The sequence below is a fragment of the Sardina pilchardus genome, chromosome 1 (genome assembly GCF_963854185.1).
Source record: "Sardina pilchardus chromosome 1, fSarPil1.1, whole genome shotgun sequence".
NCBI classification, from domain to species: domain Eukaryota; kingdom Metazoa; phylum Chordata; class Actinopteri; order Clupeiformes; family Clupeidae; genus Sardina; species Sardina pilchardus.
Genome location: NC_084994.1, coordinates 27,322,174 through 27,344,673, shown reverse-complemented (window position 1 = coordinate 27,344,673; position 22,500 = coordinate 27,322,174). Strand labels below are relative to the sequence as shown.

General features: G+C 38.7%; 2 protein-coding genes and 1 long non-coding RNA gene across 4 annotated transcripts in view; 1 reads left to right on the top strand and 2 right to left on the bottom strand.

Annotated features, from left to right (window-relative positions):
* esf1 (ESF1, nucleolar pre-rRNA processing protein, homolog (S. cerevisiae)) overlaps positions 1 to 779 on the bottom strand; it is a 13,692-nt gene extending 12,913 nt beyond the window's left edge. The window contains exons 1-2 of the mRNA XM_062540710.1: positions 471 to 779; positions 1 to 139 (exon numbers count right to left, since the gene is read on the bottom strand). The exon at positions 1 to 139 is cut by the window's left edge and continues 324 nt beyond it. Of these exons, the coding sequence (XP_062396694.1) occupies positions 1 to 106 (106 nt within the window). The 5' untranslated portion in view covers positions 107 to 139; positions 471 to 779. The remainder of the gene's footprint in view (positions 140 to 470) is intronic.
* ndufaf5 (NADH:ubiquinone oxidoreductase complex assembly factor 5) overlaps positions 774 to 22,500 on the top strand; it is a 26,692-nt gene continuing 4,965 nt past the window's right edge. The window contains exons 1-7 of the mRNA XM_062540750.1: positions 774 to 916; positions 18,674 to 19,065; positions 19,164 to 19,204; positions 19,400 to 19,463; positions 19,558 to 19,605; positions 21,489 to 21,592; positions 22,158 to 22,197. Coding sequence (XP_062396734.1) covers positions 18,763 to 19,065; positions 19,164 to 19,204; positions 19,400 to 19,463; positions 19,558 to 19,605; positions 21,489 to 21,592; positions 22,158 to 22,197 — 600 coding nt within the window. The 5' untranslated portion in view covers positions 774 to 916; positions 18,674 to 18,762. The remainder of the gene's footprint in view (positions 917 to 18,673; positions 19,066 to 19,163; positions 19,205 to 19,399; positions 19,464 to 19,557; positions 19,606 to 21,488; positions 21,593 to 22,157; positions 22,198 to 22,500) is intronic.
* Positions 11,297 to 18,518, bottom strand: LOC134087352 (uncharacterized). Of its 2 annotated transcripts, none has more exons than XR_009939817.1 (7): positions 18,402 to 18,518; positions 17,494 to 17,667; positions 17,043 to 17,231; positions 12,962 to 14,596; positions 12,693 to 12,858; positions 12,503 to 12,584; positions 11,297 to 12,185 (listed from the first exon to the last, which is right to left on the bottom strand). It is a non-coding gene; the product is annotated as an uncharacterized LOC134087352 (long non-coding RNA). The 2 variants fall into 2 exon arrangements; XR_009939818.1 differs by having other exon boundaries at positions 17,494 to 17,664; positions 18,402 to 18,516.

The window sequence follows — 22,500 nt, the reverse complement described above, 5'->3', positions numbered from 1 at the left end:
TATCGATCTTGACTTTGCGCTCCTTGTCGGGCATCTCCCAAAAGCGAGGGTCCTTCTTCACCTTGAGGAAACGGTCATCGCCGTCCTGGCCCTTCTTAGAAGCCATGCCTCTGGTTCTGTTTTAGTGCTTCCTAATTACCTGCCACGACAAAACAAGGGTTACGTCTATAAAAGCCATCATGTAAGCTAGTCCTTGCAATGTCTCTACTACTATTACAGACAAGTCCCGTTAGCTGTACCAGATCACAATTGCGCCATTACAGTCGTTAAGATCCATGTGTATGTCTGAAAACGTTCATATTCTCACAAATGATCCAATACTGTAACGTTAAGTTAGCGATGTAAGTTTGCTTTCTTTCTAGTAACGTGAGTTAGCTAACAACAACATGAGCTAGGCAAGTTGACGTTACTTCTGCACGCACTCCAGAGACAGCTTTTCAAATCAAACATATTAAACAGACGTTACGTACCTGTTAAATCACGCAGACTTGTGTTGTTACATTAGAGGTTTAATGTAAATAAATGCTTGAAAACAGTGATGAGATCTCACATCTGCAGGGTCAGCTGCATGAAAATACACCTCTCTCCACGTGTTTTCCCGTCATGCACTTGTCTCAGGCTCTCTACATTCTACGGCAACGCAGGAAGTTCAAAAAACATTAGTACTTTCTGTAACCATTTAGATGTTTTGTAATCTAATACATCTTCAATTTAGTCTTAAAACACATTTGTGACGTGTACAGTGTCATTATATGGTACACACATTTGCTGCTTAATTCAAACTACCATATTTATGTTAGTAACATTATTAATTGTATCCCTTATAGATCATTCATGTTCCTCCGCTTCGCATTGTTGTTCCCCGGAAAGGTCATTGAGTCGGACACATCCTAATGTGAGGGGAAGGTTTGTGGAGGTATAACGCAGTCCGAGTCCCAGGGCCATAACCGTATTCAGGAGCGGACGTGACGTACGTATTACTTGGATGTGATTGGTCGATGACCTACAATCGTGACTGCATCCGCCGCAAAATTAATCCCGCGGTCTTTTCACCACAGCCAAAACGCGGAAGCAACGTGGATTTTACGTGCCTACGTTTATGTCAAACACATCGTGATTGGCTCATGAAGGAGCAGATACGTGAAACACGCTGCACATAGCCATATGGAGAAAGGTAGGAAACATCGTTTTTTCTCGTCCCTCAAATTTAATAATAGTTTGTTTTTTTATGTCGATCAAAATAATATTTACTGGTCAACAGACTTTCACATGTGTAAATGCTGGAAAGGGCGATCTTTAGCCCAATTCAAAGTAAAATGACTTAGGTGTAAGTAGGTTAGCCAACAATAACGTTATCCTACGTTATCCTACGTGGTAATTAGCTTAATAAATTATTGTTCTCGTTGGTTATATGTTAACAATAACGTTATCCTACGTTATCCTACGTGGTAATTAGCTTAATAAATTATTGTTCTCGTTGGTTATATGTTATATCCAACTCTTGGCTCTAACAACATATTAAAAAGCTGTGTAACACACTGAAATGTAAACTCTCAAATTGTAGATAGGCCTACATGGGAAATGAATGGCTAAATGCAATGACTATTCAATATGTTTGCATTTGAAATTTGTCTCATGTAAAAAGACGTGCAAAATACTGCAACATCTACTTTATAGCTATAAACAAAGTCCTTTAAGTGTCTCTGCTATAAATCAGTGGAATACTGATACTGGGGGGTGTTGATTTATTAATTGATTAATTTATTAATGTGACTGCTGAGCCTGTATCTTGTCATGGTTTTTCTTAAATTAAATCTAAAACATTACTATTGTTAAGTATTTTGCTAATTGGTATTATCTGTTAAGGGTCAAATAATTTTGCCTTGTTTTTCTGTTGTTTCTGTCCAGTAGGTGAGTGTTGATCATTTGTTTGGTACCTATTCCCCCAAGAGGGGTGCCAGTGTCCTGATGCTGACCAGTGCCACCGGTTCCGCCACTTGGTTCCTGCTGGAGCCTTAGCACCAACTGGATGAGGGGACTCCTCTCTGTGTTGAATTCCCGGCTGTCTAAGGCTTTGAAGTGGTATGATATGGGGTCACTAATCCTCAAATGCTGCCAGAAGGCTCTCTTTTCAATTTTATTCAAAAGTATCTGTCAATGTAAAGCACACAGAAGGGTGGAATATATCTTATTATGCCATAAATGGCACCTGCTCCTCACAAGCATTCCAAAAATATATGATTTAGGCTACTTAATGTGATCTGTCTTGTTACACCCTAAAAACTACCACTACTCAAAAGTGTCCGTCAATGCAAACTTAATGTGATCTGTCTTCATGTTACAGGAGAGTGGTGTCAAACTACAAGACCGCCAGCATGTAAACAAGGCCTTGTTTGTCCTTGTTTGGCTACTCACCACTCTTCTAATTCCTGAAGAGGCTGAAGCATGCTGGCCTTGACACCTCAGTCCTTGCTTCCATTAACAGCTGTGTTATGGTCTACTGCAACGGGTGGATAAGGAGGGCAAATGACAGGTATTTTACATCACTTTTACATTACTTTTACTGTCATATTTAGAAAATACTCAAAAAGGTAAAACTTTACTTTTTTGATATCAAAACTTACACCTGGCTTGACATAGTTGGATTGGCGTTAGTGAAACGAGTTGCGCAAGGATGACCAGACAACGCTATTCGCTTTATCACTTATCTTGGATGTCTTAATTCTGCTTTTGTGAAACCCCACTGCTGTTGTTGTCTGTTGTTGTTGTTGTTGTTCTGTGGTGTATGTGTTATTGTTGTGTGCACTGGTAGTGACGTTGTTGTGTGTTGTTTTTTGGTGGGCTGATGGTTGTTGTAGACTGTTTTTGAAAAAGAACACTAACTGTAGGCATATCAATGCTCTTGGATGGGGATTTTTGTTGTTGTTGTTGTTGTGTGATCGTTGTTGTTGTTGTGTGATCATTGTTGTGTGATCGTTGTTGTTGTGTGATGTGTGATCATTGTTGTTTTTGTTGTTGTGTGATAGTTGTATGATTGTTGTTGTTGTTGTGTGATCGTTGTTGTTGTGTGATTGTTCTTGTGTGATGTTGTTGTGTGATTGTTGTTGCTGTGTGTGATCGTGTTGTTGTTGTTGTGTGATTGTTGTTGTTATTGTGTGATCGTTGTTGTAGTGTGATTGTTGTTATTGTGTGATCATTGGTGTAGTGTGATCGTTGTTATTGAGTGATCGTTGTTATTGTGTGATCATTGTTGTTGTGTGATTGTTGTTGTTGTGTGATCCTTGTTGTTGTGTGATCCTTGTTGTTGTTGTTGTGTGATCATTGTTGTTGTTGTTGTTGTTGTTGTGTGATCATTGTTGTGTGAAAGTCGTTGTTGATGTTGTTGTTGTGTGAACGTTGTTGTTGTGTGATGATTGTTGTTGTTGTTGTTGTGTGATCATTGTTGTTGTGTGATTGTTGATGTTGTGTGATGTGTGATCATTGTTGTTGTTGTTGTTGTGTGATCATTGTTGTGTGATCGTTGTTATTGTGTGATTGTTCTTGTGTGATGTTGTTGTGTGATTGTTGTTGTTGTTGTATGATTGTTGTTGTTGTGTGATCGTGTTGTTGTTGTTGTGTGATTGTTGTTGTTATTGTGTGATCATTGTTCTAGTGTGATCGTTGTTATTGTGTGATCATTGTTGTTGTTGTGTGATCGTTGTGTGATTGTTGTTGTTGTGTGATCATTGTTGTTATTGTTGTTGTAGTGTGATCCTTGTTGTTGTTGTTGTGTGATCATTGTTGTTGTTGTTGTTGTTGTTGTTGTGTGATCATTGTTGTGTGAAAGTCGTTGTTGATGTTGTTGTGTGAACGTTGTTGTTGTGTGATGATTGTTGTTGTTGTTGTTGTGTGATCATTGTTGTTGTGTGATTGTTGATGTTGTGTGATGTGTGATCATTGTTGTTGTTGTTGTTGTGTGATCATTGTTGTGTGATCGTTGTTATTGTGTGATTGTTCTTGTGTGATGTTGTTGTGTGATTGTTCTTGTTGTTGTATGATTGTTGTTGTTGTGTGATCGTGTTGTTGTTGTTGTGTGATTGTTGTTGTTATTGTGTGATCATTGTTCTAGTGTGATCGTTGTTATTGTGTGATCATTGTTGTTGTTGTGTGATCGTTGTGTGATTGTTGTTGTTGTGTGATCATTGTTGTTATTGTTGTTGTAGTGTGATCCTTGTTGTTGTTGTTGTGTGATCATTGTTGTTGTTGTTGTTGTTGTTGTTGTGTGATCGTTGTGTGATTGTTGTTGTTGTGTGATCATTGTTGTTATTGTTGTTGTAGTGTGATCCTTGTTGTTGTTGTTGTGTGATCGTTGTTGTTGTTGTTGTTGTTGTGTGGTCATTGTTGTGTGAAAGTCGTTGTTGATGTTGTTGTTGTGTGAACGTTGTTGTTGTGTGATGATTGTTGTTGTTGTTGTTGTGTGATCATTGTTGTTGTGTGATTGTTGATGTTGTGTGATGTGTGATCATTGTTGTTGTTGTTGTTGTGTGATCATTGTTGTGTGATCGTTGTTATTGTGTGATTGTTCTTGTGTGATGTTGTTGTGTGATTGTTGTTGTTGTTGTATGATTGTTGTTGTGTGATCGTGTTGTTGTTGTTGTGTGATTGTTGTTGTTATTGTGTGATCATTGTTCTAGTGTGATCGTTGTTATTGTGTGATCATTGTTGTTGTTGTGTGATCGTTGTGTGATTGTTGTTGTTGTGTGATCATTGTTGTTATTGTTGTTGTAGTGTGATCCTTGTTGTTGTTGTTGTGTGATCATTGTTGTGTGAACGTTGTTGTTGTTGTGTGATCATTGTTGTGTGAACGTTGTTGTTGTTGTTGTTGTTGTGTGAACATAGTTGTTGTTGTGTGATTGTTGTTGTTGTTGTTGTTGTTGTGTGATTGTTGTTGTTGTGTGATCGTTGTTGTTGTTGTTGTGTGATCGTTGCTGTAGTAGTGCTTCAGTGATGGTCTTTTCACGTTCTGTGTGTTTTGTTTCCCTCTGTTTGCAGGCAGTGTGCTGTGAGGACTGCTGCCCTGATTCATACGGAAGAACCAAGCCCGCAAGATGGTGTTATCAAGCACACAGAAGGGGGGAATATAGCTTATTGTACCTTAAATGACAAGTGCTCATCACAAGCATTCCAAAAATATATGATTTAGGCTACTTAATGTGATCTGTCTTCGAGTTACACCCTAAAAACTACCAACACTGTCAAAAGAGTCCGTCAATGCAAACGGTCGTGTCCTCCTGGCAGATGGTGTTATCAAGCACACAGAAGGGTGGAATATAGTTTATTGTACCTTAAATGACAAGTACTCATCACAAGCATTCCAAAAATATATGATATAGGCTACTTAATGTGATCTGTCTTCGAGTTACACCCTATAAACTACCAACACTGTCAAAAGTGTCCGTCAATGCAAACGGTGGCATCCTCCTGGCAGATGGTGTTATCAAGCACACAGAAGGGTGGAATATAGTTTATTGTACCTTAAATGACAAGTACTCATCACAAGCATTCCAAAAATGTATGATTTAGGCTACTTAATGTGATCTGTCTTCGAGTTACACCCTACAAACTACCAACACTGTCAAAAGTGTCAGTCAATGCAAACGGTCGCGTCCTCCTGGCAGATGGTGTTATGAAGCACACAGAAGGGTGGAATATAGCTTATTGTACCTTAAATGACAAGCACTCATCACAAGCATTCCAAAAATATATGATTTAAATTACTTAATGTGATCTGTCTTCGAGTTACACCCTAAAAACTACCAACACTGTCAAAAGTGTCCGTCAATGCAAACGGTGGCATCCTCCTGGCAGATGGTGTTATCAAGCACACAGAAGGGTGGAATATAGTTTATTGTACCTTAAATGACAAGTACTCATCACAAGCATTCCAAAAATGTATGATTTAGGCTACTTAATGTGATCTGTCTTCGAGTTACACCCTACAAACTACCAACACTGTCAAAAGTGTCAGTCAATGCAAACGGTCGCGTCCTCCTGGCAGATGGTGTTATGAAGCACACAGAAGGGTGGAATATAGCTTATTGTACCTTAAATGACAAGCACTCATCACAAGCATTCCAAAAATATATGATTTAAATTACTTAATGTGATCTGTCTTCGAGTTACACCCTAAAAACTACCAACACTGTCAAAAGTGTCCGTCAATGCAAACGGTGGCATCCTCCTGGCAGATGGTGTTATCAAGCACACAGAAGGGTGGAATATAGCTTATTGTACTTTAAATGACAAGTACTCATCACAAGCATTCCAAAAATATATGATTTAAATTACTTAATGTGATCTGTCTTCGAGTTACACCCTAAAAACTACCCGTGTTCAAAAGTGTCCGTCAATTCAAACGGTCGTGTCCTCTTGGCAGATGGTGTTATCAAGCACACAGAAGGGTGGAATATATCTTATTGTACCTTAAATGACAAGTACTCATCACAAGCATTCCAAAAATATATGATTTAAATTACTTAATGTGATCCGTCTTCGAGTTACACCCTAAAAACTACCAACACTGTCAAAAGTGTCCGTCAATGCAAACGGTCGTGTCCTCCTGGCAGATGGTGTTATCAAGCACACAGAAGGGTGGAATATAGCTTATTGTACCTTAAATGACAAGTACTCATCACAAGCATTCCAAAAATATATGATTTAGGCTACTTAATGTGATCTGTCTTCGAGTTACACCCTAAAAACTACCCGTGTTCAAAAGTATCCATCAATGCAAACGGTCAAGGCCCACTGGCAGATGGTGCTAACAAGCACACAGAAGGGTGGAATATAGCTTATTATAGCTTAAATCACATCTACATTCTACAGGCATTCCAAAAATATATAATTTAGGCTACTTAAATTGATCTGTCCCCATGTTACACCCTTAAAACTACCCTTGTTCAAAAGCATCCGTCGATGCAAACGGTCACGGCCCACTGGCAGATGGTGTTAACAAGCACACAGAAGGGTGGAATATAACTTATTATAGCTTAAATCACATCTACACTCTACAGGCATTCCAAAAACATATGAGTTAGGCTACTTAAAATGTGTTCTTTTTTTATTTTTTACTTTGAATGTGTCACATAGCCTATGCCGGCGAATTAGGCACTACTTGATGATGTCTGGTACTGTAGCCATAGCTGCTGCCCTCAACATGGTGTAAGTGTTTTTGTATTTTGAATGTTTTTTTTTTTTGTTCCATGGTGAGGGCTATGGGGTATGTTATTGAGCATGCTCTAATTTGTTTGTCATATGTACGAGCGGAGTAGTTTGCATTAATTATATTCATGGACCGGGTAAATTGTAATATATGCTTTCTTTCTCTTTTACAGACACTTGACATTTACTGTCAAAGCTACCATCAGAGCACCTCTCCCTACCCTGCAGGACATCTATACCCGAAGAGTGCAACAAGGGCCCAGAATATTTCATGACACATTTCACACCCTGACCATGGACTGTTTAAACCACTGAGGCCAAGCGTACATCTCTGTTTCCACATGGCTAAAACAGACTGAGGAGAAGTTTCTTTCCTCAAGCCATCCGCATCCCGAACACACATAACTCTTTAAACTACATTACATAGACTTGCCATACTGCACTTACAGTACACACACTGCACTTTGTACCCCCTGGATTATTCTGTGTCAAATCAGTATCTCAGGTTTTGCTAAAATAATGTCTATATATACAGTAGAATGGTTCCCAAAACCAAGGCCCGTGAAATATTTCTGTTCAAATCCTATATCTTCATATTATTACGGCAGGCTCGTTTTCGGCAAGGTCCTATATTTGGGGAAAAGTGCATAAATCAGTAACATTAAGGGTATGAATGTCAGTTTGTACATATTTACATATTATGTGTTATTAATGCCAATGTTTTCAATATGTAATGGGCTTGAAGATTTTAAAGGTTAAGCAAGGGAAGGGTGTGTTTTTTGGTAATTTTCATAGGATTAAAATGGTATGTAGAATAGCTAGTAGGCACTTATTTGAACAGGTATGTGAGCACAGCTCAGTGTATGGGCATTTAGTGTACAAGGTGCCAATGTTGTACCGTAGATACAGTCAAAATCATTGTTTTACCACAGGGTCAAGAATGAAAAGACATGGATATACAATGGAACCAAGTAAGTGTATTTATCAACGAATGAAACATGGTACATCATTGGCACTTTATACATGAAATTATCATGCCCAAAGATGGCCTCCACAATAAGGAATGTCTGAGAGTAAAACGGATACAAAATCAATTGTGAAAAAAATGTAGGCCTACTGTATGAAATTATAAAATTTAGTACAAATATTTGATTTAAAGGTAGACAAACCTTGAGTTAAAAAATCTGAAGCACAGCAACTATTTTCCTGGATTTTGTCTGATTTGACACAGAATGACCCCCCTTCCTTATTGTTTAATTATTTCTAAATACTTTCTTTATCCTATACACCTCTGCACAGGAAAGTTGTGCCGCTATAATGCCAGTTCTCTGTATGTGACAATTTCTTGAATTTTATCACAATTTTGTATTGTGATATTTTGTGATTGTCTACAAAAATAAAAATACTTGTTACCAATTTGTGTTGTTTTTAAGTTTTTGACATCATTTTGGCATCATTTTTGATGTCATATTGATAAAAAAAAAAAAAATATGTCAATATGACTTTCATGATATAATTTTGACATAATGTTTGATGTAAAAAAAAAAATACATCAATATGACTTTCATTGTAGACTTATTTTGTCCTGCCTCCTGGCAACACAAAAGCAGCTAAAGGTCTCAAATGTCACAAACTATTTTGTTTTCACCCCCTTATGAATATGTATGCCACATGTTGGTTTTAGTTCTGGTATATATATAAATATACCATATATATAATAACTGGTATAACCTTATCAAGGCCTGTATAACTATGCAAATCAAGGACATCTAAACATAGGATTAGCATTTGTAACTTATATACCCCCATACTGATTAAATTTGGCATGTGACATCCGTATATGACACAAAATATGAGTGTGTAGTAAAATCACACATCACATATTCACAGACTCTATAGCGCCCCCTAGAAATCCAATATTTCCTATATTTGGCTCCGCCTCCTGTCAACACACAAGCAGCTGGAACTCTCAAATTTGACAAACTAGTTTGTTATCATCCCCTGTATCAAAATATGTGCCACATGCTGGCACATCCTTGAATTAGGTGGTCTAATCCTATCAAGGCCTGTCTGACCTATGCAAATTATGACCATCTATACCTAGGGTTAGAATTTCTAACTTGCATACCTCATAGACAGACTAAATTTGGTATGTGACATCTATGTATGACATAAAATATATGAGCGAAGTAAAACCACATCTCACATATTCACAGACTCTATAGCGCCCCCTAGAAATCTAGATTTTCCAATCTTTGGCTCCGCCTCCTGTCAACACACAAGCAGCTGGAAGTCTCAAATTTGACAAACTAGTTTGTTATCATCCCCTGTATCAAAATATGTGCCACATGCTGGCACATTGTTGAATTAAGTGGTGTAATCCTATCAAGGCCTGTCTGACCTATGCAAATTATGACCATCTATACCTAGGGTTAGAATTTCTAACTTGCATACCTCATAGACAGACTAAATTTGGTATGTGACATCTATGTATGACATAAAATATATGAGCGAAGTAAAACCACATCTCACATATTCACAGACTCTATAGCGCCCCCTAGAAATCTAGATTTTCCAATCTTTGGCTCCGCCTCCTGTCAACACACAAGCAGCTGGAAGTCTCAAATTTGACAAACTAGTTTGTTATCATCCCCTGTATCAAAATATGTGCCACATGCTGGCACATTGTTGAATTAAGTGGTGTAATCCTATCAAGGCCTGTCTGACCTATGCAAATTATGACCATCTATACCTAGGGTTAGAATTTCTAACTTGCATACCTCATAGACAGACTAAATTTGGTATGTGACATCTATGTATGACATAAAATATATGAGCGAAGTAAAACCACATCTCACATATTCACAGACTCTATAGCGCCCCCTAGAAATCTAGATTTTCCAATCTTTGGCTCCGCCTCCTGTCAACACACAAGCAGCTGGAAGTCTCAAATTTGACAAGCAAGTTGGCTATCACTCCCTGAATCAAAATATGTGCCACATGTCAACATTTCATGAAACAATGAGTGTGACACCTACTTAGGCCTATCTGGCCAATATGGGTGTCTGAATTGTAGTTTCTGAGTATGTCCTGACCATCGAACTTGCCAAGGCGGGTAAGGTCAGTGAAATTGGGTTTATTTCAGCACAGCATACCTCTGTGTGTCATAATCAGTCAAAATAAGGATGTTTTGATGGTTTGGGTATGATTTAAGAACTTTTGTGTATCAACTTATGTGAAAAATATGCTCTCTAACGTCAATTTCTAAAGCTGTCTTGTGGATCACAATTCCCACAGCATATAAGATCAGTGAAATTGTTTTTTTTTCAGTACAGCACACCTCTGTGTATCATAATCAATCAAAATATGGATGTATTAATGGTTTGGGTATGATTTAGGAACTTTTGTGTATCAACTTATGTGAAAAATATGCTCTCTGAGCATCAGTTTCTGAAGATGTCTTGTGGATCAAAATTCCTACAGCAGGTAAGATCAGTGAAATTGGATTTGTTTCAGTACAGCACACCTCTGTGTGTCATAATCAGTCAAAATAAGGATGTTTTAATGGTTTGGGTATGATTTAAGAACTTTTGTGTATCAACTTATGTGACAAATATGCTCTCTGAACATCAGTTTCTGAAGATGTCTTGTGGATAAAAATTCCCACTGCAGGTAAGATCAGTGAAATTGGATTTGTTTCAGTACAGCACACCTCTGTGTATCATAATCAATCAAAGTATGGATGTTTTAATGGTTTGGTTATGATTTAAGAACTTTTGTGTATCAACTTATGTGACAAATATGCTCTCTAACGTCAATTTCTAAAGCTGTCTTGTGGATCAAAATTCCCACAGCACGTATGATCAGAAATGAGGTTTATTTCAGTACAGCACACCTCTGTGTATCATAAACAGTCAAAATATGGATGTTTTAATGATTTGGGTATGATTTAAGAACTTTTGTGTATCGATTTATGTGAAAAATATGCTCTCTAGCGTCAATTTCTAAAGCTGTCTTGTGGATCAAAACCCCCATTGCATGTACGATCAGTGAAATTGGGTTTCAGTGAAATCATTGAAATTTCGCACAACACACATCCAAATATTTATTTTAATGGTTCATCAACTTGTGTGCATACAAAACTGTCTGAAAACTAAACCGAATAGCTGTCTGGATGGTACTTTTCAAGGCTGTCACATACTGTAGGTCAAAACTGACCTGCAAATCATGTTTATTTATCACAACACATGTAAACATGAGAAACAAGCAGAAAATTTGTATTCTGAGGTGGTTGGTCCGAGTCATCAACTTGTGCGCATGCAAAACTGTCTGACCATAGCCAGAGTGCAGTCTATATGAACATAACTCACGTAACCCTAAGGTGCAATCAAGGTCTGCCTGTCTATGCAAATCATGAATGTATGTTTACTAAGACAGTCTACAGCATTCAGATGAATCTATGTCTTTTACAAACATACACACACATTGGTCCGAACAGCTCTGGTTCGAGCATATTTGTGCCACAATGGAGCAATTCCAGACCGAACTTCCCGACCTGAAATGTTGTGGAAAGGGCTAAGTTTGGCTGGCACCCAGGCTAAATGAATGTAGTAATACAAACTGAAATGACAAATTAATGCCTTTATTGTAATTGCATTGCAGTATAATGAATTTGTAGAGACGCTCAAGTAAGGTGCATATATATATAAAACCATAAACATGAAACATAAAAGCACAACTTCCCACTCTAATTTCATGTATTAATTGTTATCCTTCTTTATAATCTGCCGCTGCTGGCATTTATAGTGCTGGTGGTGCTGGTGGTGCTGGTGGTGCTGCTCCTGCCACTGCTGCTGCTGGTGGTGTTGGTGCTGCATCTGCTGCCGCTGCCTCAACAAACAGCTGATCATTGACATGTGCATTGTAGGACTGCACAAGCTGTCTCAGCTTTTCAGCTGTAAAAGCCTTACGTCCTGGACCTTTTCCTTTAAAAATGGCAAACAAAGCATGAAAATGTATCAAAATCACAAAAGAGTCAGAAACAAAGTTACACTCACCAGACAAAATATTACATACACTTACTGAACCTATGAATAATGAGTTGTTTGTCCAACATGAATTCAATTGTCAAAATAAAATAAGCAGAGATTTGCATAGGTTAATAGCAAGACAGGCATGGCCAACTTAGGCTATGCAATCATTATTGTTTTTGATCATTCTCTTATGACAAGCCAAATCATGATGTAACAGTTGTGTGCATGCAGTTGTACCAGTAAGAGTTGGTTATTCAATATTAACGTACCGTCACTGACTGAAGTGAAAGGCAACTCCTAAGCCCACCAAGGCAGCCTGCATTCCTCAGCATATTTGGGCCATGATACACCCTGAATTAGTGTTGAGGTAGAAAGGTGTTAAAGTGTAATCAGACACAGTAGTCTGCATCATTTCCATCTTTAAAAAAGGAAAATGAAAACATAGAATGCCGGTCATACCGTGCTTTTTTCGACCAATTGCCATCAAGCGTCTTTGGGTACCCAGAAAAGCGCTATAAAAAACTGAGGTATTATTATTATTATTATTATCAAGAAATATTTGGCACTGATGTCAGGATCAATATACTGTAGGTGGGTATACCGGCGGTCTCACTCCCCAAAGCATCTGTAAGACAGTACACAGTAGTGTCATTAAAAACAAATGTTAAGGTTCCATGTTTGAACTTCAAGAAAGGATTGACACAGAAAAAACTTTCAGTTATACATACCACTTGACGTGCATCTATTTGTGTAGAGGTTAACCAGCTCGGTCGTCCTCTCCTCTGTCCAAAAGGCCTCAAGATGCCATGGGCCTAAATTACCAGTAACAGAAAAAAAGGCATTACCAATTCTGGGTGTAACATGGGGACAGATCAGTTTAAGTGGCCTCAATCATATATTTTTGGAATGCCTGTAGAGTGTAGATGTGATTTAAGCTATAATAAGTTATATTCCACCCTTCTGTGTGCTTGTTAACACCATCTGCCAGTGGGCCGTGACCGTTTGCATCGACGGATGCTTTTGAACACGGGTAGCTTTTAGGGTGTAACATGGGGACAGATAAATGTAAGTAGCCTAAACTATATATTCTTGGAATGCCTGTAGAATGTAGATGTGATTTAAGCTATAATAAGCTATATTCCACCCTTCTGTGTGCTTATTAACACCATCTGCCAGTGGGCCGTGACCGTTTGCATTGACGGATACTTTTGAACACCGGTAGTTTTTAGGGTGTAACTCGAAGACAGATCACATTAAGTAGCCTAAATCATATATTTTTGGAATGCTTGTGATGAGTACTTGTCATTTAAGGTACAATAAGCTATATTCCACCCTTCTGTGTGCTTGATAACACCATCTGCCAGGAGGACACGACCGTTTGCATTGACGGACACTTTTGACAGTGTTGGTAGTTTTTAGGGTGTAACTCGAAGACAGATCACATTAAGTAATTTAAATCATATATTTTTGGAATGCTTGTGATGAGTACTTGTCATTTAAAGTACAATAAGCTATATTCCACCCTTCTGTGTGCTTGATAACACCATCTGCCAGGAGGATGCCACCGTTTGCATTCACGGACACTTTTGACAGTGTTGGTAGTTTTTAGGGTGTAACTCGAAGACAGATCACATTAAGTAGCCTAAATCATACATTTTTGGAATGCTTGTGATGAGTACTTGTCATTTAAGGTACAATAAACTATATTCCACCCTTCTGTGTGCTTGATAACACCATCTGCCAGGAGGATGCCACCGTTTGCATTGACGGACACTTTTGACAGTGTTGGTAGTTTTTAGGGTGTAACTCGAAGACAGATCACATTAAGTAATTTAAATCATATATTTTTGGAATGCTTGTGATGAGTGCTTGTCATTTAAGGTACAATAAGCTATATTCCACCCTTCTGTGTGCTTCATAACACCATCTGCCAGGAGGACGCGACCGTTTGCATTGACTGACACTTTTGACAGTGTTGGTAGTTTGTAGGGTGTAACTCGAAGACAGATCACATTAAGTAGCCTAAATCATACATTTTTGGAATGCTTGTGATGAGTACTTGTCATTTAAGGTACAATAAACTATATTCCACCCTTCTGTGTGCTTGATAACACCATCTGCCAGGAGGATGCCACCGTTTGCATTGACGGACACTTTTGACAGTGTTGGTAGTTTTTAGGGTGTAACTCGAAGACAGATCACATTAAGTAGCCTAAATCATATATTTTTGGAATGCTTGTGATGAGCACTTGTCATTTAAGGTACAATAAGCTATATTCCCCCCTTCTGTGTGCTTGATAACACCATCTTGCGGGCTTGGTTCTTCCGTATGAATCAGGGCAGCAGTCCTCACAGCACACTGCCTGCAAACAGAGGGAAACAAAACACACAGAACGTGAAAAGACCATCACTGAAGCACTACTACAGCAACGATCACACAACAACAACAACAACGATCACACAACAACAACAATCACACAACAACAACAACAACAACAACAATCACACAACAACAACTATGTTCACACAACAACAACAACAACAACAACGTTCACACAACAATGATCACACAACAACAACAACAACGTTCACACAACAATGATCACACAACAACAACAACAAGGATCACACTACAACAACAATAACAACAATGATCACACAACAACAACAATCACACAACGATCACACAACAACAACAATGATCACACAATAACAACGATCACACTAGAACAATGATCACACAATAACAACAACAATCACACAACAACAACAACACGATCACACAACAACAACAATCATACAACAACAACAACAATCACACAACAACATCACACAAGAACAATCACACAATAACAACGATCACACAACAATGATCACACAACAACAACAACAACAATGATCACACATCACACAACATCAACAATCACACAACAACAATGATCACACAACAACAACAACAACAATCATCACACAACAACAACAATCACACAACAACAACAACAACAACAACAATCACACAACAACAACTATGTTCACACAACAACAACAACAACAACAACGTTCACACAACAATGATCACACAACAACAACAACAACGTTCACACAACAATGATCACACAACAACAACAACAAGGATCACACTACAACAACAATAACAACAATGATCACACAACAACAACAATCACACAACGATCACACAACAACAACAATGATCACACAATAACAACGATCACACTAGAACAATGATCACACAATAACAACAACAATCACACAACAACAACAACACGATCACACAACAACAACAATCATACAACAACAAGAACAATCACACAACAACATCACACAAGAACAATCACACAATAACAACGATCACACAACAATGATCACACAACAACAACAACAACAATGATCACACATCACACAACATCAACAATCACACAACAACAATGATCACACAACAACAACAACAACAATCATCACACAACAACAACGTTCACACAACAACATCAACAACGACTTTCACACAACAATGATCACACAACAACAACAACAACAACAACAACAATGATCACACAACAACAACAACAAGGATCACACTACAACAACAATAACAACAATGATCACACAACAACAACAATCACACAACGATCACACAACAACAACAATGATCACACAATAACAACGATCACACTAGAACAATGATCACACAATAACAACAACAATCACACAACAACAACAACACGATCACACAACAACAACAATCATACAACAACAACAACAATCACACAACAACATCACACAAGAACAATCACACAATAACAACGATCACACAACAATGATCACACAACAACAACAACAACAATGATCACACATCACACAACATCAACAATCACACAACAACAATGATCACACAACAACAACAACAACAATCATCACACAACAACAACGTTCACACAACAACAACATCAACAACGACTTTCACACAACAATGATCACACAACAACAACAACAACAACAACAATGATCACACAACAACAACAACAAGGATCACACAACAACAAGGATCACACAACAACAACAATCACACAACAACAATGATCACACAATAACAACGATCACTCAATAACAACGATCACACTACACCAATGATCACACAATAACAACAATCACACTACAACAACGATCACACAATAACAACAACAATCACACAACAACAACAACACGATCACACACAGCAACAACAATCACACAACAACATCACACAAGAACAATCACACAACAACAACGATCACACAACAACAACAACAATCATACAACTATCACACAACAACAAAAACAACAATGATCACACATCACACAACAACAACGATCACACAACAATGATCACACAACAACAACAACGATCACACAACAACAACAACAACAAAAATCCCCATCCAAGAGCATTGATATGCCTACAGTTAGTGTTCTTTTTCAAAAACAGTCTACAACAACCATCAGCCCACCAAAAAACAACACACAACAACGTCACTACCAGTGCACACAACAATAACACATACACCACAGAACAACAACAACAACAACAGACAACAACAGCAGTGGGGTTTCACAAAAGCAGAATTAAGACATCCAAGATAAGTGATAAAGCGAATAGCGTTGTCTGGTCATCCTTGCGCAACTCGTTTCACTAACGCCAATCCAACTATGTCAAGCCAGGTGTAAGTTTTGATATCAAAAAAGTAAAGTTTTACCTTTTTGAGTATTTTCTAAATATGACAGTAAAAGTAATGTAAAAGTGATGTAAAATACCTGTCATTTGCCCTCCTTATCCACCCGTTGCAGTAGACCATAACACAGCTGTTAATGGAAGCAAGGACTGAGGTGTCAAGGCCAGCATGCTTCAGCCTCTTCAGGAATTAGAAGAGTGGTGAGTAGCCAAACAAGGACAAACAAGGCCTTGTTTACATGCTGGCGGTCTTGTAGTTTGACACCACTCTCCTGTAACATGAAGACAGATCACATTAAGTTTGCATTGACGGACACTTTTGAGTAGTGGTAGTTTTTAGGGTGTAACAAGACAGATCACATTAAGTAGCCTAAATCATATATTTTTGGAATGCTTGTGAGGAGCAGGTGCCATTTATGGCATAATAAGATATATTCCACCCTTCTGTGTGCTTTACATTGACAGATACTTTTGAATAAAATTGAAAAGAGAGCCTTCTGGCAGCATTTGAGGATTAGTGACCCCATATCATACCACTTCAAAGCCTTAGACAGCCGGGAATTCAACACAGAGAGGAGTCCCCTCATCCAGTTGGTGCTAAGGCTCCAGCAGGAACCAAGTGGCGGAACCGGTGGCACTGGTCAGCATCAGGACACTGGCACCCCTCTTGGGGGAATAGGTACCAAACAAATGATCAACACTCACCTACTGGACAGAAACAACAGAAAAACAAGGCAAAATTATTTGACCCTTAACAGATAATACCAATTAGCAAAATACTTAACAATAGTAATGTTTTAGATTTAATTTAAGAAAAACCATGACAAGATACAGGCTCAGCAGTCACATTAATAAATTAATCAATTAATAAATCAACACCCCCCAGTATCAGTATTCCACTGATTTATAGCAGAGACACTTAAAGGACTTTGTTTATAGCTATAAAGTAGATGTTGCAGTATTTTGCACGTCTTTTTACATGAGACAAATTTCAAATGCAAACATATTGAATAGTCATTGCATTTAGCCATTCATTTCCCATGTAGGCCTATCTACAATTTGAGAGTTTACATTTCAGTGTGTTACACAGCTTTTTAATATGTTGTTAGAGCCAAGAGTTGGATATAACATATAACCAACGAGAACAATAATTTATTAAGCTAATTACCACGTAGGATAACGTAGGATAACGTTATTGTTAACATATAACCAACGAGAACAATAATTTATTAAGCTAATTACCACGTAGGATAACGTAGGATAACGTTATTGTTGGCTAACCTACTTACACCTAAGTCATTTTACTTTGAATTGGGCTAAAGATCGCCCTTTCCAGCATTTACACATGTGAAAGTCTGTTGACCAGTAAATATTATTTTGATCGACATAAAAAAACAAACTATTATTAAATTTGAGGGACGAGAAAAAACGATGTTTCCTACCTTTCTCCATATGGCTATGTGCAGCGTGTTTCACGTATCTGCTCCTTCATGAGCCAATCACGATGTGTTTGACATAAACGTAGGCACGTAAAATCCACGTTGCTTCCGCGTTTTGGCTGTGGTGAAAAGACCGCGGGATTAATTTTGCGGCGGATGCAGTCACGATTGTAGGTCATCGACCAATCACATCCAAGTAATACGTACGTCACGTCCGCTCCTGAATACGGTTATGGCCCTGGGACTCGGACTGCGTTATACCTCGGTTTGTGGAGTACCGTGTAGACTCCGATGCTCTGCAGATACTTTAATTCCCTGACCTCTTTTTCATCAACACACTCACGAGAGAGCGTCGGAGTTTAGCATGTTTAGCTTAATAAATAAGCGTGTTTTAAACGACGGTTGTATTTGTCCCATATTACGGATATGCATGGCCAGAGTGACAGCTCTCCCCGAAGCACCCAGTCTTAGAAATATCTCCACTGGACGTACGACATCTGAACATATTTTGTCTAAATCGCATGGCCGGTTACTAAGATGTGCCAGACACCTATCTGGCAGACCGGGAGGAGCGATGAACGTGTTTGACAGGGCTATGAAGCGCCAGCAGAAGAAGTGGGCAGCATCGCTCCAGGACGGTGACAAGTACGATTACTTAAGAGCAGAGGTAGGCTGGCTAACACCGATATGATGCCAAACTGTTGGATAACTGAAGCATGGTGATAAGTGGAAATCACAAAACATGTGTCTGATGTTTCTGAACAGGCTGGACTACGGGTGGCAGACAGAGTTTACGACATTGCAAGGTAGTCTACTCTTCATGACCTGATGTGCGCTGATTGAACTCACTGAAATGTTAATCTCCAGTTTTGGTGGATTGGGCTGTCATGTGAGGTCACCCAGTCTAACACAAAGCAGGGTTTTAAAAGCAGACCAGGAAACAATGCAGTTGTGCAATTCACTTTGTTGCATCCAGATGTATAAGATTATTGTGTTTGCAGGACCTTTCCTCTGGCATTAGATGTCGGCTGTGGGAAAAGTTACATAGCTGAGAATTTGAGCAAGGTATCAGCTACACCACAACACCATCGCCTAAATTCTATTTTCAGTCATCTGTTTTATAGCATCTGTTTTATAAGTATCTTTCAATATTTTTTAGGATGTAGTTGAACGGTTCTTCCTTACTGACATCTGTAACAAGTCACTGGTGAGTATTGTTGCTCAGTGTTGTATTTGTAATGTTATATGTTAAGCATTACCTGCTCATAATTCAAACAATGTCAACTTTACTCAACATGGCCATTCAGGACTAAACTATGACTTGACGTCATCAGCTTGGCAAGAGGAAAATAGGCCTAGTTTTCTTACAGTTTGCAGGTCATGTTGGACCTAGCTTTTGGGCCTCAGGTATATGTCCCCCAATTTGGCACAACAGCTCAGATGTAGTTTTATCTTCCTGTTGTTAAAGCAACACTATGCAATTCTTATAATAATAATACTTTTGACATATAATGCACTTTACATCGGTGATCTCAAAGTGCTATTCTTTCACCTTAAAATAACTGCTTCAAATGTACTTTGATGCCACACTGACATACAATTAAGAAGTTAGTCTCTGACATATTATGTTGAGAGTAGGATTGTGACCTTTTTCAGTTTTAGATTAATTGCCCCAGCCTGTCAGCACTACAGTACATGTGGTATTCAAAGGTGCTCTAAGCAATGTCACACGGTTTCTAATCTAAAACATGTTTTGTAACATCTCCTCGCAATCTGCTAGCTGCCTGTCACCTGAATATACTGAAAAAAAAAAAAAAACGGTCTCTATAGACAGCCCAGACTCCAAAACGCCTGGTGCAGCCTGGATCAGCTGTTTTTGTTGCTGTTTTTGGAGTCTGGGCTGTCTACAGAGTCTGTTTTTTTTTTTTTACAGTGTATTCAGGGGACAGGCAGCTAGCGTATCATGAGGAGATGTTTGCTATATGGGACAAAATATGTTTTTGCTTTGAAATCGCGTAACATCGCTTTCAGCACCTTTAAGAACTTGATAATGAGTGAAAATGGGTATTCTCACATAGTGTTACTTTAACCCTCATCTTGTCCTTGGGGTCAATTTGACCCCAAGCAGTGTTTAACATCCTAAAATATATGGTTCACTTTTTTTGTTTTGCTTCAAGTTTCATGACTTTTCCTCGTTTGAAGGGTACAACAGAGTAAACATGAAATTTGCACAAAAATATGTTTCCAATGTCCTGTAAAAAAAATAGTTACGTTGGTGGTATTGGGGTCAATTTGACCCCATTTTCATGAAACATGAGGTAAATGAAAATTTTACACAATATGAATATTATTATTGTAATAGTATGAGAACATGTACTTATTATCATTATTACATAAACAAGTACATATTACATATAAGTTATTTTGGCAGGTCTGAAAAAGTCCAAAAACTCAGCCTTTGGGCTGTTGACACTGGATTGGCCATATTGCCAGCCAGGGTTCCAGGGTTCATAAAGGGGTGTGGGGGGGTGGGATTGTTTTGTAGGGCTTTTGATGGTGGTTATTACACTCTTGTTAAGTACCTACCACAAAAAAAACTGGGTAAAAAAAATTATTTCAATCATTTTTTGAGAGTTTTGTTAGCTGGGGTCAAATTGACCCCAAGGATAACGAACGTCGGTAAAATTTGAGGACAACATGAGGGTTAAAAGGGTGCTCTCGGGCCCTGGGCTGTTCAAATCTCCCTGAGACCATGTTGACGGTCTGACATTGTTTATAAATGAATTAAATGAAACTGAGTAGAACTAGCAGCTATGTAGTAAATTCAACCAAAGTCCTTTCAAGATGTCCTCTATACCCTCTTCGGAAAAAAAAAAAGGTGCTAGAACCAAAACCCATTCTTCATAATATGGCACCCCTAAGTGGTTCTTTAAATTAAAGCATTTTGAAGGGTCCATCAAAGGAACCCCCTAAGGGTTCTTTAAAGCCTGCACGGTTCTATATATAGCACCCCAAGAGCCCCCATTTTTTGAAGAGTGTACCATCCCTGGGTTGAAGCCACTGATGTACCCCTGGTCCTGTGTTCTCCAGAGGCAGCAGAGGGAGAGTGAGATGCCCACCCACTGCGTCCTGGCCGACGAGGAGTTCCTGCCATTCAAAGAGAACACTTTTGATCTCGTGGTCAGCAGTCTGAGGTAATGGCAATGCACTAGTTCACCTCACCATCACCACCTCTGAGGGCAAAAGAACTCCCCCCCCCCCCCCCCCCTCCGTTTTACCTGGCAGCGTTTCAAGAGTATTGTTTGGACGCAAATACTCTTGAAACGCTGCCAGGTAAAACGGAGGGGGGAAAGTTCGTTTTGCTGCGTGTGGACAGCCAGATTGTCGTTTAAAACAAGTAACATCTATGGATGCAATGGAACATTTATATTTAAGGTAATTGGAAGTCTGTTCTGTTGAAGTATTCTGTACCACAGATGAATTCAGTCAATCTGAAGAATCATAGGCAGACCCTTGCAGTCTTAACTTGCTGAACATTGGCAGAATTGAAAGTGCATTGTTTTGTATTATAAACAAGGCAACTCAATGCCTTACTGATATGAGGGCTGATGAAGTTCTCTCTCTCTCTCTCAATTCAATTCAATGAAGCTTTATTGGCATGAACGTTTCAATAACATTATTGCCAAAGCTCAGTTACATGTACACATAGAATAGATGTCTCTCTCTCTCTCTCTCTCTCTCTCTCTCCCTCTCTCTCAGCTTGCATTGGATCAACGATCTTCCTGGTGCCCTACGACAGGTATGTCACCTCCTCAGCTCCTTCGATATTAATATTAGTCCATTTGACTACTTCTTTTGTTCTTTAGGAATTAATGTCCAGGAACATGAAACGCATAACGCTTCCCTTTGTCTACAGTAGATGGCGCCATTGAGTTATATTTATCAAAGGTTGTCAGACCTGATTATGACAAACTGTTCATCATGGTCATCTGGTGCTAAGCTGTGGTCCACGCATGGTTGACCATGAGAGGGATTTATAGCTGCTGGAGTGCTCTATAGTTCAAAGTTGTGGTCAAGTCATGTGTCCACACAGTTCCATGAG